The following is a 15,526-nucleotide window of genomic DNA, read 5'->3' on the forward strand; positions in this document are numbered from 1 at the left end:
AATAGGACTGGCCCCAGTACAGACCCCTGAGGGACACCACTATTTACCTCTCTCCATTCTGAAAACTGACCATTTATTTCTACCCTTTGTTTCCTATCTTTTAACACCTTACTGATCCATAAAATGACTTTCCATCTTATCCCATGACAGCCTAATTTAGAGACAAGGTGGGTGATGTGGTGTCTTTTATTGGATCAACTTCTGTTTGTCTCTTTTACCAATGTTCAACCTCTACAGAGCTCTTCTTCAGGTCTTTTTGTAAGTTTTTCTTTTGGCAAAAATTCGAATAGGACACACAGTAGCTTTTTGATAGTACTTATGGTAAAGCGGGTACTTATTTAAAGCATATAAAACATAGACTATGAGCTGTTTGTGGCAGAAACCATCTGTTTGTACAGTTGCTTGCAGAGTCTCTTCTTGACTCTTCCTCCCCTGCCCCCCGTAGTCATATTTTTATCAGGGTATTTCATGGTTGGGTTCGTTGGTGGGGAGTGCTAAGGCAGAGATTTATTTCTACTATATGGCCTTCTCGACACATGAACATTTTACTGATTTAACTAAACCAAAATAAGAATGCCCTCCCCCACACAAACACAGTAATTTAACTAAACCAGTTTCTAAACCGATTTAGTTAAAGGGATACAATTTTCTTGTGTAGAGGAGTCCAAAAATACAGTTCCCTGCCTCTTGGACAATTAGTTGTTCTGCTTTGTATAATAATGTCAGTTCGAGTGACAGACAGCTTTGTATGCATACATAAAAACATTTTTATATGCTACATAGTGTATGTATATAGTACGCTAATGTCTTTGAAGTTCAGTCAGTATTGTTACCTCTGGGAGAAAAGTTTGTGGATTCAATTCCCGGTACATAAGGACTTGGGTTTATGCATGGAAGGCCAGCAGCATGGTCTAGATTGAAGTCAAGATATCTGGGTTGTCTTATGCATTCTGACAGGGACTCACTGTGTGAACATGGCTGCACTACTTAAATTTTCTACAACTCGGTTTTCTCATCTGTAGAACACGGTCATAATTACTTCCCTTTGTTGAGTACTTTGAGCCGTGAAAGTGCTATGAAGTACAAAGTACTTTTATTACCATTATGCCTAAAGCTGATATTCCAGTGTGATACTAGGCATATGATATATTGTTAGGTCCCATCCACTTAATGGAAACAATTGTTGATCTTGGTTGTGACCTATTCCATATTGCAGTTATATTACATTATAGTTATATTATAGCACAATAATAGTCCATGTATGTCAGAGTAAAATGTGTTACAGCTCTGCATGGGAAAACCCATGATTCAGAACTATTGTTAAAATCAGTTTTTTGGACAGTGTGGCTGGGTCTTCAGGAGGAACAGATCTTCAAATGAGATAATATTTAGCATTTATAATGCATTTTTTAATCTTATCTCATTTTACGAATGTTGGGCCAGATTAACTTCATGCACAGGAAAGTGCAAACCGCACTTCTTTGAACCAGCCTGATCATCTGCCCCTATGAGGGGTTTACCCCAGGGAAGGCAGGTGACCATACTTTTTGTTTTCTTGGAGTTTCTGGATGCAGAGGTCAGTTTTAATCATAGCTGGGGCTTTATGAAACCCTCACTAGTGGAGACTTTAAGAGGGATACTTATTCTTCATCTCACTGGACTGCCCATTGCTGAGGCTGTGCAGGATGATTACAGGCCCTCCACTAAAGGAGAGGTTTTGGGCACCTTGCACCACCACAGCTTCCTGCTAAGTGGATTTTCCACTGCCCTTTTTTTTGTTTGTTTTTGTATCAAGCTCTGCATTAGCAGAAGCCAGCACAGTTTCAAGGTGAATCTAGCTCAGTATCTTAACTATTCCTCACAACCTACCTGTAAAGTGCTTTAGTGAATATTTGACAGATTGGGACAGTTGTCAGAGGTGGGATTAGAATTCTGGCAGTACAGGTCTCAGGTCCTGTGCTCTGTAAAACCATGAGGCCACACTTTGACTCATCTCTCCATCTCTTGCTGCTCTCTTGGGAGAAATTAAAGATCGCATAGAACTTTATTGATAGGATAATAGGGGGATAATCCTGTTGTCCTGGGCATCTGACAGTAAAAATAGATAGTTTGTTTTCAGGGTTTTGTATGTGATGTAATGCTCCTGGGGAGGACACTTTAAATAATCACATCAAACAGTCAATTCAGTTCCAACCTTTCTTCTTCTTTAGCTTAGTTTACATAGACACCAAACTTGGTGACATTCCCCTCCTCCCACACTGGCGAGCCACTGGGATTTTTTTATATCACACATGGTTCCCCTCCTACAATTTCTTCCTCTGTCAAGTATCCATACCCCCTTTAATAACCAGCAGGGGGATCATCACATTGAGCTACTGCCAAATGCATAATGACTGCTGCCTTAGCTGTACACAGTCACTGCACTACTGATATCCAGTTCAGCACTGTAAAGTGCTTAGGGCTACTTTGGGAATGTGCTATATTAAACCCAACTATTCTAAATCCTATTTAATATAAAGAGGTTGCAGCAGGGGGAGTGAGAAAGCTGGCGAGAGGTTTGAGATTGCATTAATCTATTTTTACTATATAAAATATCTAATCATTTAAGGTCCAATTCTGCCAATAGTCCCACTGATTTCCTATAGCAATGCTTGTAGAATAAGGTACTACTCGGGACAAAATAAATGTGGCAGAATTGGGTCCTAGAAGAATTGAGATAGCAAATTTGTAATGAGCTGATGGAGCTGAGAATTGGTCTAGTACAGATGTTATTACCATGAAAACAGAAAATAAAAACATGTTTCATATCTGACTCAAAATAAAGGTGCACTTAAACTTGTAAAAAGACAACATTTTTATTTGAATGATATGACAGAGCTGTCACAGGAGTGTTACCTGCTATAAAGAAAGCTTAAGAATTATTACCTTTATTAGACCAGTGACACTGAGCTTTAGCCATACATTTCTAAGTTCTGTCCCTCTACAGAGACAATTTTCTTTTCTTAAATAAACTGTCATGCTAGTGTTAATATATTGTTGGCTCCCTCATACTCTGAGAATACTGCTGATATAAAACATGTATATGTTAGATTGGTAATAGTATCTTTAGTGTAGCTGACTAGAACAAATGTGTTTCCCTCATGGCTGTGCTAATGTGATAAAGGAAAATTGGCTGTTCATCAGCTTTTGGCTGGGTAAAGACAGTAGAGATGGAACCACATTCTTTTTTATGCATTAATACAACTGAGAACTTTTCACTAGTTATATTTCATGTGCCTGCATGTTGTGCAAAGATGTTGTAAAACATGAGATAATGCTACAAATAACAAAGTAGAAAAGCCTGTATCTTTTATAATGATAACAGTCAAACACCAAGTGACAGTAAAAGGCTGTAAAAAAATGTGATGCAACCCCCCCCCCCTGCAATTCAATCCCTCCCCCCCCCGACACTCTCGCACACTCTCACATACAGGGCATTGGCTGTTTAAAGGCTTTGTATTAAATTAAATAAGATCTTCCTGCATTTGGGTCATGGATGTGTCAACACAGAAAGCTAACTTAAAATGAAAGTGATGTGCTTAGAGTGGAGAAACCCATATGCGAGAACTTTTTGAACAAATCTCAATGCCTAGTAATTATGATAACCATCTGATTTTTTTTCAGTGGAAGGGCAATAAATCTTTGTCTAAATTTGGGAAATATTGACTGCATCTGGAAATAACAATAATAAAACTTAGCATATATTTATTTTAAAGTATAATTTCAGGGAAATAAATTTTCTCCATAAAATCAATTTTCTATTCATTTCACATATTCTTTCTTAAAATACTAATAGAATCATGGTGCCTGAAGCACCGATGATAATCACTCAAGCTCAGATTTATAGATAACTATGACTGTTTATCTTGGTCAGAATTTGAAAGGTTTTGTTGGTGGAATAGCATTCTGAATGCTCGTTCTCTGATTTTCAAAATGAATTTTTCAGGGTCTCGCCTTCCTTTTGCACCAAATTACGTTGGCTCACAAGCCTTTTGTTTGTCTTCACACACCCATTGTTCTTAAGGATGCAATTATTCCAGCCCTATTTGATTTGATTAGAGTGGATCTCAAGGCAGGCTAGAGCACTCCAGCTTCTCTTAGCCTCTATCGGTAGAGACGATTCACCAGGCATCCATTTAAGTTCATGATTACCTGTTTCTTCAAAATGGAAATAACATTCCATAATCCGGCAACAACAAAATAATGTTTTGAAATCTGACACTCTCCAAACCGTCATTTGAAAAAAACCTCACAGAAACAAAATACAGTTAAAATCTGATAATTCCTGGTTTGAATGTTCTTGTGAATAAATCACTCACATAAATAAACAAGAAGGTTTTTCAATAAAGTTTATTCATTGTATTTATTAATGCAGTGAGCTATCAGGGCGAGTTTGAACATTTTGAATGAGTTGCATTTAATATATTAAAGTTAGGGAAATATGTCTATAAGGCAATGAAATTGGTATGTGGTTTCCTTTCCCGTGTGTCTGTCTCTCCTTATTTTTCAGATTAAATTTTTGAATTCCATAAAATCACACCTAGAAGCCCGCTATGTTATAAATTCTTTCTAATTTCGTGTAATTTATACTCTAATTCAGAACAGTCCTTACAGAAAAAAGCTCAGTGTCTTCTGAATTACTAGGACTGGGAGACTGCCACTAAATATTTCTGTGAATATTAACTCAAATTTAACGTGAATTGGCAAGAAAAAGAATGCTTGCAGAAATCACTGTCTGGAGTGAAGACTGTCTGCATAGACATCCCCTAGTGTAGGGGAATCTCCAGTGGGTACAGAGTAGGTTTAGCTAGCGCTCCTTGCAGCCACTGACAAAAGGGGCAGATCAGGGGTTGGCAGGTATGTTGGAGGAATGTCAGAGGCCTGTTTGAATGTGTTGTGCTTGCTTTGCTAAACTAAGCTGGTGGATGGTCCTTTGGGGTCCATATTAGATGGTACAAATTAGAGAAGCCCCCAGACTGCCCTAACGTGTTCAGAGCCTAGCAGAGAATCAAGGAGTCATAACAGACAGCCTGATGCCACCACCTCATCTCCAAATTTGGCCCCACATTTCAAACCTGTATGAATGATTATTTGTAGTAAGCAACTTTTAAATAGCCCAGGAAGTGATCTAAACTAGGGACTGACCATATACTTGGTGAATCTCCACCGTCACATGCATACACTTCGTGTAAAATCACTATGGTAATGACAGAAAAATGACAGTAAATCAGTGCATTTGGTATATTTTGCGTTATCGTATATTTAATGGGATACTATTTGACACATCAAGATGGCTAACTTTCCCCAAACACTTTGCTATATACCAGGCACAGAGAGACTGTAGCAAGGGAGACCAGTGTCTAACCATATACTTTAAAACAAGGATTGGGTTCCAGTAGTGCAAACATTTATTCATATGTGTAACTTTATTCATGCACATACAATCACTTTGTATGAAAGTGGTAAGAGAGAATTTAAATTTAAACTCTGTACTCATCCTCTAAATCTGACAGAAATCTCACTTTTCTAGGAATGAAGACTAGGCAAAATTGTATGTGGCTCAGAAAAGAAAAGGTTGCAAGTCTATATGACAAACACCCAGTTGCAAGCCACAAAGCTTGAGTTCTAAATGTCGAGTATTGTATGCTACAGGGGAGGCAACCTTTCAGAAGTGGTGTGCAGAGTCAGTAATACATTTTAACGTTTTTAGAAGGTCTTTCTATAAGTCTATAATATGTAACTAAACTATTGTATGTAAAGTAAATAAGGTTTTTAAAATGTTTAAGAAGCTTCATTTAAAATTAAATTATAATGCAGAGCTCCCCCCAGACCTGTGGCCAGGACCTGGGCAGTGCCACTGAAAATCAGCTGGTGTGCCATGTTTGGCACGCATGCCATAGGTTGCCTACCCATGGTATACTATCATCAAACTGTTTGTGATTAGTCTTTGGAGTAAAAGGCAAAAAGTTGGTTAATTGAGGAAATTGTGATCTGCTCATAGTTATTCTGTGAACAGAAAAAGGAGGTTAAATTAATCTAGTAAAGTATTTGTTCACTCAGCTCTATAAATTAAAGGGAACTGTTTGCCGTGCTTCATTTATCAATAAAGTAGGGCTGTCAAGCGATTAAAAAATTAATCGTGATTAATCGTGCGATTAAAAAATTAATAGCGATTAATTGTGCGATTAATCGCACTGTTAAACAATAATAGAATTCCATTTATTTAAATATTTTTGGATGTTTTCCACATTTTCCAATACATTTATTTCAATTAAAACAGAGAATATATAGTGCACAGTGCTCATTTTATATTTATTTTTTATTACAAGTGTTTGCACTCTAAAAAGACAAAAGAAATAGTATTTTTCAATTCACCTGATACAAGTACTATAGTGCAATCTCTTTATCATGAAAGTTGAACTTACAAATATAGACTTATGTACAAAATAACTGAATTCAAAAATAGAACAATGTAAAATTGTAGAGCTTGCCAGTCCACTCAGTCCTACTTCTTTTTCAGCCAATCACTCAGACAAACACATTTGTTTACATTTGCAGGAGATAATACTGGCCACATCTTGTTTACAATGTCACCTGAAAGTGAGAACAGACGTTCTCATGGTACTGTTGTAGCCGGCAGCGCAAGATATTTACGTGCCAGATGCGCTAAAGATTCATGTGTACCTTTATGCTTCAACCACCTTTCCAGGGAACATGCGTCCATGCTGATGGTGGGTTCTGCTCAAAAAACATCCAAAGCAGTGTGGATTGACGCTTGTTTGTTTTCATCATCTGAGTCAGATGCCACCAGCAGAAGATTGATTGATTTTCTTTTTTGGTGGTTCGGGTTCTGTAGTTTCCACATTGGAGTGCTGCTCTTTTAAAACTTATAAAAGCACTCTCCCTATCCCCTCCCTCTCAGATTTTGGAAGGCATTTCACATTCTTAAATCTTGGGTTGAGTGCTGTAGCTATCTTTACAAATCTCACATTGGTACCTTCTTTGCATTTTGTCAGTTCTGCAGTGAAAGTATTCTTAAAATGAACAACATGTGCTGGGTCATCATCTGAGACTGCCATAACATGAACTGTATCACAGAATGTAGATAAAACAGAGTAGGGGACGTACAATTCTCCCCCAAGGAGTTCAGTCACAAATTTAATTAATGCATTATTTTTTAATGAGCATCATCAGCATGGAAGCATGTCCTCTGGAATGGTAGCCGAAGCATGAAGGGACACATGAATGTTTAGCACATCTGGCACGTAAATACCTTGCAGTGCTGGCTACAAAAGTGCCATGCAAATGCCTGTTCTCACTTTCTGGTCATATTGTAAATAAGAAGAGGACAGCATTATGTCCTGTAAATGTAAACAAACTTATTTGTCTTTGCGATTGGCTTAACAAGAAGTAAGACTGAGTGGACTTGTAGGCTCTGAAGTTTGACGTTTTGTTTTTCAGTGCACTTATGTAACATTTGTAAATTGCACTTTCAGGACAAAAAGATTGCACTACAGTACTTGTATGAGGTGAATTGAAAAACACAATTTCTTCTGTTTATCATTTTTACAGTGCAAATATTTGTAATCAAAATATACACTCTGATTTCAATTACAACACAGAATACAAGATATATACGAAAATGTAGAAAAAACATCCAAAATATTTAATAAATTTCACTTGATATTCTCTTGTTTAAGAGTGTGATTGAAACTGCGATTAATCGCGATTAATTTTTTTGAGTTAATCGCGTGAGTTAACTGCGATTAATTGACAGCCCTACAATAAAGTAAACTTTTTAAACTATGTACCAGATTCTGGCTCAGGTCTGGGTTTGATCCCCATGAATGCCCAGTTAGGCACCTCTGTGCTCTTGTGTTCTTGTCAGACCTATTTTTTTCCAGCATACAACCTTAACACATTAATGCAACTTCTTCTGTTTACTTTAAATTGTAGATGGTAAAAAATAAAAAAGTAAATTATAGTTTTAAATTCAGGGTTTTCTCATGGTTAGCACAAAGGACTCTTGAAATCTATGCACCACCTCTACCACTTTGTGTTTTGACCATTGGCTAGTAATTTAAATTCATTGGGCCTCTTTTTATGCATCTTTAAAAGGAGGATGATATATCACAAATGTGTCACATAATTAGTTAATGTTTGTAAAGTGCTTTAAGATCCTTGTATGTAATGTGGGAAGTAGTCATTATTTTAATTACTGTTCTGCACAGTGAAGGAATGATACCCTCAGTACTGTGAGAAAGATGTGTTGAAATGTCCTCCCCATCAAGGAAAAATACTAATAGGATTATGGTGTGTGAAGCCCTAATCTTAAAATGAAGAAATACCTAGGTATTAAAGTAAAATTGGGAATGGAGTGATAAAGTTGACTCTGCATTTCCTTGGTTGTGTGTTGGTTCAAGTCAGACAGACCCCTTAATATTAATTCAGTATAGCTTTTTGCTTGTTTTGACCATTATGATACTTTTCTAATCTATGTATCTGACATTTTTGTTACCTAGATTACTAGTGGGAAGATTAGTTAATAAATATGGAAAACGGGCCAGAGGATTTAAAAGACATCAATAAAGTAAAAAAACTCCCTTACTTAGTTCAAAATGGTTAATCAATAATAGATGCAATTAGTACAAAATTCAAAATGATTATTTCTAATGAACCTGTATTTGCCTCTTTATATATATCTTTGAAGGTTCACCACACCAAAATCAGTTTCTTTGTAGATGGTTTGGAGGATGACAACACTGCTTTTGATTCAAGAATACTTGGCGGACCAATTGCAGACCTTGCTGCTGACGGTGCACTGCAAATTGGGCAAAGTTTCAGTGGTAAGTTCTGCTGTATTTTAGCACTGTATGCTCAGCATTCAAAGTATTATATGTTTGATGTGTGTCTAAAACCATGGTATGTAGCTCTGCAAGCTAATTTTCAGTGATGTAATGCATACTGAAAAGGTACATAAAGCTAGGCACATGGCTCCATGCAACAAAAAATGCCCATTAGTAAATGGCATTCCTCAGAAACTTGGCACCGAGACAGAGGTGTCTGGATGATGGCATAATAGGTCATGGAGATTATCACAGCCAGGTAGATTTTTCAGCATGTTCTAGAAACCAGGTATCTAACACGGCCAGCATCTCCCACAGAATAAATATGCCGAATCTGTGTACTTATCTGAACTGTTTGTAGCAATTAGACAACTTTCCTTTCCTGAGCCGGGAAGAGAACTCAAGTTTCCTGTTACCTAATATTCCTCTGCTTTCTATCAAATACTCATGAAAGCTGCTTGCAAAGTGTGGGGTTCCTCAGCCTTCACCAATGACTGATTCACATAGATGATAACTTACTACTGCTACCAGTCCTTCCTTTCAGACTACATCATGATTTATAGAGCTGTACATCAGTCTACATTCAGAATTAGACAAATTCAACATCATTGTATGAACAGTGCAAAATCCGGGTACTGTTAGTTTGTGTCTCTCTTCGATTCTGTATGATGATGAATTGGCTCTGTGGACAAAAAAGGTACCACTGATCAAGAACATATTGTAATTTAGAACTAACTCCTAAATATATCTGTGTCTGTCTTAAACAGAATTATTTTGTTATTGGGCAACCAGAAAAGTAATTTTCCATCCTACTTTTAAAAACTCTTAAAATATCTAGAAATGTCTCTGTTGTCATTCTAACTTTTAAATACTATCAACCAAATGACTGTATAAAGGAAAGGAATATTTTAAATACCTTTTATCTTTATTTTATAAATTGATAGGTACAGTTGTACCTACTGTATCTGTTCTCTAATTAGAGGTGGCACATAGACTGGCTCATTACTTCTGTCTAATGAGCCGGTCCCTGTGCCACCTCTCTAATCAGAAAAGAGAGAGGTACAAAATGTTCCTATAAAGTTATTATAAATCATTCTTTTTATCAAAAATTTAAGTCACTGCCCTCTATAGTTTTGTCCACATCCAAGATGGTTTCATTCAGGGGAGGTAATTGTGCAAGAGAGATCACTGTGTGATGAATAAAGGTGCTCTCATGCAGTGCAGAGTTGCCTTCTGGTTGATGGAATTAGATTATTTATTTATATTATATTTTCATAGGTTTAGAGCAATTTGTTGGAAGAATGCAAGATTTTCGATTGTACCAAGTGGCACTTACAAACAGGTAAAAAAACCAAACCAAACCAAAAACCCTGTTGTTCTTGGTAAAACCTAGGAGTATGATGAGAGAGAGGCAGAATACATAATGGTAAATTTGTTCCCAAAAATATAGGGCTTTTTTTGATATTTTCCTTAAAAGATTGTTACTTTTGTGGTCATAGTTTACTGGGAATGGATTCAACAGGACTGTTCGTATCAAACAGGCTTTGAGGCGAGATCAGTCATGGGTGGAATGTTAGATATAATTGTGCTTTTCAGATGTTTTTAAAATATATACAGTGACTTCTAATACTAGATAGTCATACTGTGAAATCCTTCGTGTTTATATGTTGTCATTGTTGCAACCTGGCCCAGTACTCCACTGTACAGTTACCCAGTTTGTGGTGAGTAGACCCCATTGCTGTGTCTCACGTGCTCCCAAGCCAACAGGGTCAGGGTAGAGTCTAATCCCTTTTTTGTCTCTGGGTCTGTACACTCCCAGGCTCAGACCGCTGGTCTGAGATGCTTTCCTGGGACATTTGGCACCACTCAACCATTCTAGACCCTGAACTCAGTGTCTGAGACTTTCCAAGCAACCTCAGACGCTTATAGACACTCCCCAGAGCTATGGGTACTCCAGGCTTCTAATTTAACTCCTCTGGGGACAAAGTGGCAGGTAAGCAAGGAAAGCAGGTTTAGCAAAAACATTTCTTACCTACAGAAACTTTGCTGTTGAAGCCCTCAAGAGTTACAATCTTTGAAAACCAAAATCATTAGAGCACAATCCCCTGGTTTGATCTTGCCCCTTCTTGTGAGTCTGAGGTTTGTTAGTATTCCAGACTAGACAGAGACCCTTCTGCTCTCACTCTCCTGAAAGTCCTCCTTGCATGTGGGGATGGTCTGTCTCCTTGTCCAGAGCAGTACTTGGCTATGAAGGAGACCTCTGTCTCTGCCATGTGTTTCACTGGGAAATTCTCAACCATGTATGTTCCACCTCCATGCAGGCCCTCAGTAAAAAGTCTATTACTCCATGCGGGTGAGCCAACAGTTGGGGCACAGTCAAAGTTGATGGCCCCAGATTGCAATCTGGATGACTTCTCAGTGATTGTCCTGCAATGAGGTATCAATCGTCTTATTTGGAAAGTCAGCCATCTGGAAATACATTACAATAGGCTGCCCTTAGGCAAGAATAGACATGGGTGCAAGGCATACGAGAAAATGAATTCATAATTCAATACAGACATATCTGTACACTGTCATAATCACATTGGCTATATATTCTCTCAAGGAAATCCTTGCTGTTTCCCCATGAAATAAAAATTAGATTAATTCAGCCAAATATATCATATTCTAAACTGTTTATCTGATTTTAAAAGATCCTTAACCCAGCATCCAATTTTGTGGGTATAGTGGCCAAAAACAAATGAGCCCAAAATACCATGCCCGGAATTAACTGCAGATGCAGATGATAGATAGTGGTGGACGTGATATACCATGACTTCAGTAAAGCTTTTGATACGGTCTCCCACAGTAGTCTTGCCAGCAAGTTTAAAGTAGTATGGATTGGATGAATGGACTACAGGGTGGACAGAAAGCTGGCTAGATCATCGGGCTCAACAAGTAGTGGTCAATGTCTAGTTGGCAGCCGGTATCAAGCGGAGTGCCCCGGGGTCAGTCCTAGGGCTGGTTTTTTTCAACATCTTCATTAATGATCTGGATGATGGGATGGATTTGCACCCTTAGCAAGTTCGTGGATGACAATAAGCTGAAGAGGGAGGTAGGTACACTGGAAGGTAGAGATAGGGTCCAGAGTGACGTAGACAAATTGGAGGATTGGGCCAAAAGAAATTTCATGAGTTCAACAAGGACAAGTGCAGAGTCCTGCACTTAGGACAGAAGAATCCCATGCACTGCTACAGGCTGGGGACCAACTGGCTAAGTGACAGTTCTGAAGAAAATGACCTGGGGATTACTGTGGAAGAGAAGCTGGATATAAGTCAACAGTGTGCCCTTGTTGCCAAGAAGGATAATGGCATATTGGGTTGCATTAGTATAAGCATTGCCAGCAGATTGAGCGAAGTGATTATTCCCCTCTATTCAGCACTGGTGAGGGCACGTCTGGAGTTTTGTGTCCAGTTTTTGGCCCCCTACTATAGAAAGAATGTGGACAAATTGGAGAGAGTCCAGCAGAGGGCAATTAAAATGATTAGGGGGCTGGACCCATGACTTATGAGGAGAGGCTGAGGGAACTGGGGTTATTTAGTCTGCAGAAGAGAAGAATGAGGGGGGATTTGATAGCAGCCTTCAACTACATGAAGGGGGGTTCCAAAGAGGATGGAGCTAGGCTGTTCTCAGTGGTGGCAGATGACAGAACAAGAAGCAGTGGTCTCAGGTTACAGTGTGGGAGGTCTAGGTTGGATATTAGGAAAAACTATTTCACTAGGAGGATGGTGAAGCACCAGAATGCGTTACCTAGGGAGGTGGTGGAATCTCCATCCTTAGAGATTTTTAAGGTTTGGCTTGACAAAGCCTTGGCTGGTATGATTTAGTTGGTGTTGGTCCTTCTTTGAGCTAGATTGGACTAGATGAAACTCCTGAGGTCTCTTCCAATCCTAATCTTCTCTGATTCTATGATAACTGGCATATCATTTGATTAAATACTCAGATATTCAGAAGTATCCACTAATTTTGGGTGCCTCAAACTTTTGGGTAATCTACCTGAGAACTAGAGCCTGATTTCATCTGCCAAATAAGTCAATGGGAACTCTATGTGGTCAATGTCCTTTGAAGTCCGTGTCTAATTGGATAACCACAAAGAGAGGCACACATAGTTAGTGGACACTTAAGATATCAAGGCCAAAATTCTCAATAAACACTTTTTTTCTGCACTCATAGTTATTTGAGGGTGCAAATTTGTCTGCATAATTGGATGTTTTTCAGAAAATTCAGGTACTAACACTCAAGTGGATTTGTTGATACAGCTACTATAGACACGATGTCAATGCAGCTACTATAGACACGATGTCAATGCTATAATGTGTTTTAAGGAAAGTATTTGGATTGGTGATCAGAGTCGGGCATGATGTAATAAAAGAGAACTATTAATGGTGGTGTTCTAATCACATTTAGTGTGGTGGTTTATGATGGCGGTTAAGGCTAGGGCTGATATTTAATCTGTAATCATAGATGCACATAATTTCACTCATCTTTCCCTTTTACCCATGTACCTATTTACTTTTTTATGCTGTGACAGAGACATTTTGGAGGTATTCTCCAGGGAATTTCCTCACCTGCACACCCAGTCAGAATGCCGTTGCCCAGGCAGTCACCCCCGGGTACACCCTTTGGTGCAGAGGTATTGCATCCCTAATGGTGCAGATGACACAACTAACGACCGAGTGCTTAGGCTGAACCCAGAAGCCCATTCCCTGTGTTATATCAACGATAATGATATTGGGACCTCCTGGATTTCATCTCTGTTCATTGACACTGCACATCTGGACCATGGCGTTACTATCACAATGGATTTACAAAATGGACAGTATCAGGTAATGAGAAGGCTATGTTTTTCCTGTTTATTTGTTAGTGGGGCATGAGAATGGAATGTAGTTGATGCTTCCTGATTTTTATTAAATGAAAGCTAGGAGGAGGCTTAAAGTACACCAGTTTTCAATTTTAAGCAAGTTCAAACCTCTTACTTTGAGCTATCAACAGTCACTTTGGTGGCCTGGAAGAAATTTCCTCCTGAGTTTCTGGTTTCTGGATTATCTCTGATACATCAGATCTTGGCTAGTTTCAGAGGCAGTGTAATGGAGTAGATGAACTAATGTTCAGCTCCAGTATGACAACTTCTATGTTCATGAACAAAACATGCATTTTTAAGTTACTTCACTGCTGTAATTTTTAACCGTAATTTCTATTAAAACACAAGGGACTGATTTCATGCCTTCAGCCACTGGAAGATAGGTGCAGTAAAAAAAAGTCTGCTCAAGTGTGTGCAACAGTACAAAATCATGTTAAATCTCTGCTTCATCAGGGACTTGAAGTTGGCTTGTGAAGCCCACAAAGGGGATGGACTGGTTTGGGTGGACACAGACAGGCCAACTAACATTTCCACCAGCCTGGGTTCTGTGGAGTCCTGCTTGGAGTTTGGTGCTTCTCTACAGTGGCCTGCCCTGGGGATGAATAGACCCTCTGATGAAACTGCTTCCATGAGAGCAGACATTTCAGTTTGTGCCCCTTATATGCAGAGGTGAATCAAGCCCAAGGTCTAATGTTTATAAAACTTATCATCGTTCACTTTTTTGTTTATTCCCAATTGAGTTTGCATGTTTGGGGTAGCAGAAGAGAAGAATATGAGGATAGATTTTTGGCGTAGTTTGTAAGAATTTGTTCTCTATTTAAAAGCCAATTTAGATATCTGTGAAATATTAAGACTCAATTGATTAGGAGTATACATGTGGGAGTGCTTATCACAAATGTCCATACAAGAGTGTGGTGGAGGAAACTTCCTTCTATGTCACAGATATTTGAAATAGTTCCAGGCCGAAGTCAGGAAAAAATGATAAATTGGGTGGTCTTAAAACCAGAAAACTATCCACCACCTGTTTGGCAATACATAAGTATCCCTTTTTCTTGTGGCCAAAAGGTTGGTAATATCACAGAGCATGGACTTGCCATACAACGAGGTACTAATTTCAAATAGACCTCAAAAAGTAATGAAGAAGAATTGTCATGGAATGATTCCACTGCCTACCAAGGAGCAGTATAAAAAGAGCAGGTTTAACAAGGAAGTTTACTTTAGCTCTTAAACCTGTCTTGGAGAAGGGGAGAAATATCTTAGATATTTCTCATGTGTGACATCTACTTGTTGTTTATTCAAAATGCATATATACGGTGAATGCTGTGAAATAAGTTTTTTATATTACTACATGTGGATACAGAAATTTATTATTTGTATTCATGTTGGTATGTAGCTCAAGCTATTCTAATTTCAGTTCTGTATTTTGTTGTTCATTTGTAGGTGTTCTATATTATCCTTCAGTTCTATAGTCCACAGCCGGAAGCAATGAGAATTCAAAGGAAAAAGACAAATGATTTAAACTGGGAAGATTGGCAGTATTTTGCTAGAAATTGCAGTATTTTTGGAATGGATAACAATGGCTCTCTAGAAAATCCAGACTCTGTCAACTGTCTCCAGCTTCCTAGGTATGAATAGATATTATCTATATCGTACAGATGCTTTTAACAGGTGTCTGACACGATTCATTTCCATGTTCCCATTGAGATAGAATCTTGATTTTTGATATGCTCATTTATTATGG

The 15,526-nt window shown here is 38.3% G+C and overlaps 1 protein-coding gene across 1 annotated transcript in view; it reads left to right on the top strand.

The window, feature by feature from the left end:
* USH2A (usherin) overlaps positions 1-15,526 on the top strand; it is a 624,012-nt gene that overhangs the window by 72,173 nt on the left and 536,313 nt on the right. Inside the window, exons 5-8 of the mRNA XM_045011456.1 lie at positions 8,750-8,885; positions 10,164-10,227; positions 13,456-13,750; positions 15,226-15,410. Of these exons, the coding sequence (XP_044867391.1) occupies positions 8,750-8,885; positions 10,164-10,227; positions 13,456-13,750; positions 15,226-15,410 (680 nt within the window). The remainder of the gene's footprint in view (positions 1-8,749; positions 8,886-10,163; positions 10,228-13,455; positions 13,751-15,225; positions 15,411-15,526) is intronic.

The sequence above is a fragment of the Mauremys mutica genome, chromosome 3, assembly GCF_020497125.1.
Source record: "Mauremys mutica isolate MM-2020 ecotype Southern chromosome 3, ASM2049712v1, whole genome shotgun sequence".
Classification (NCBI taxonomy): domain Eukaryota; kingdom Metazoa; phylum Chordata; order Testudines; family Geoemydidae; genus Mauremys; species Mauremys mutica.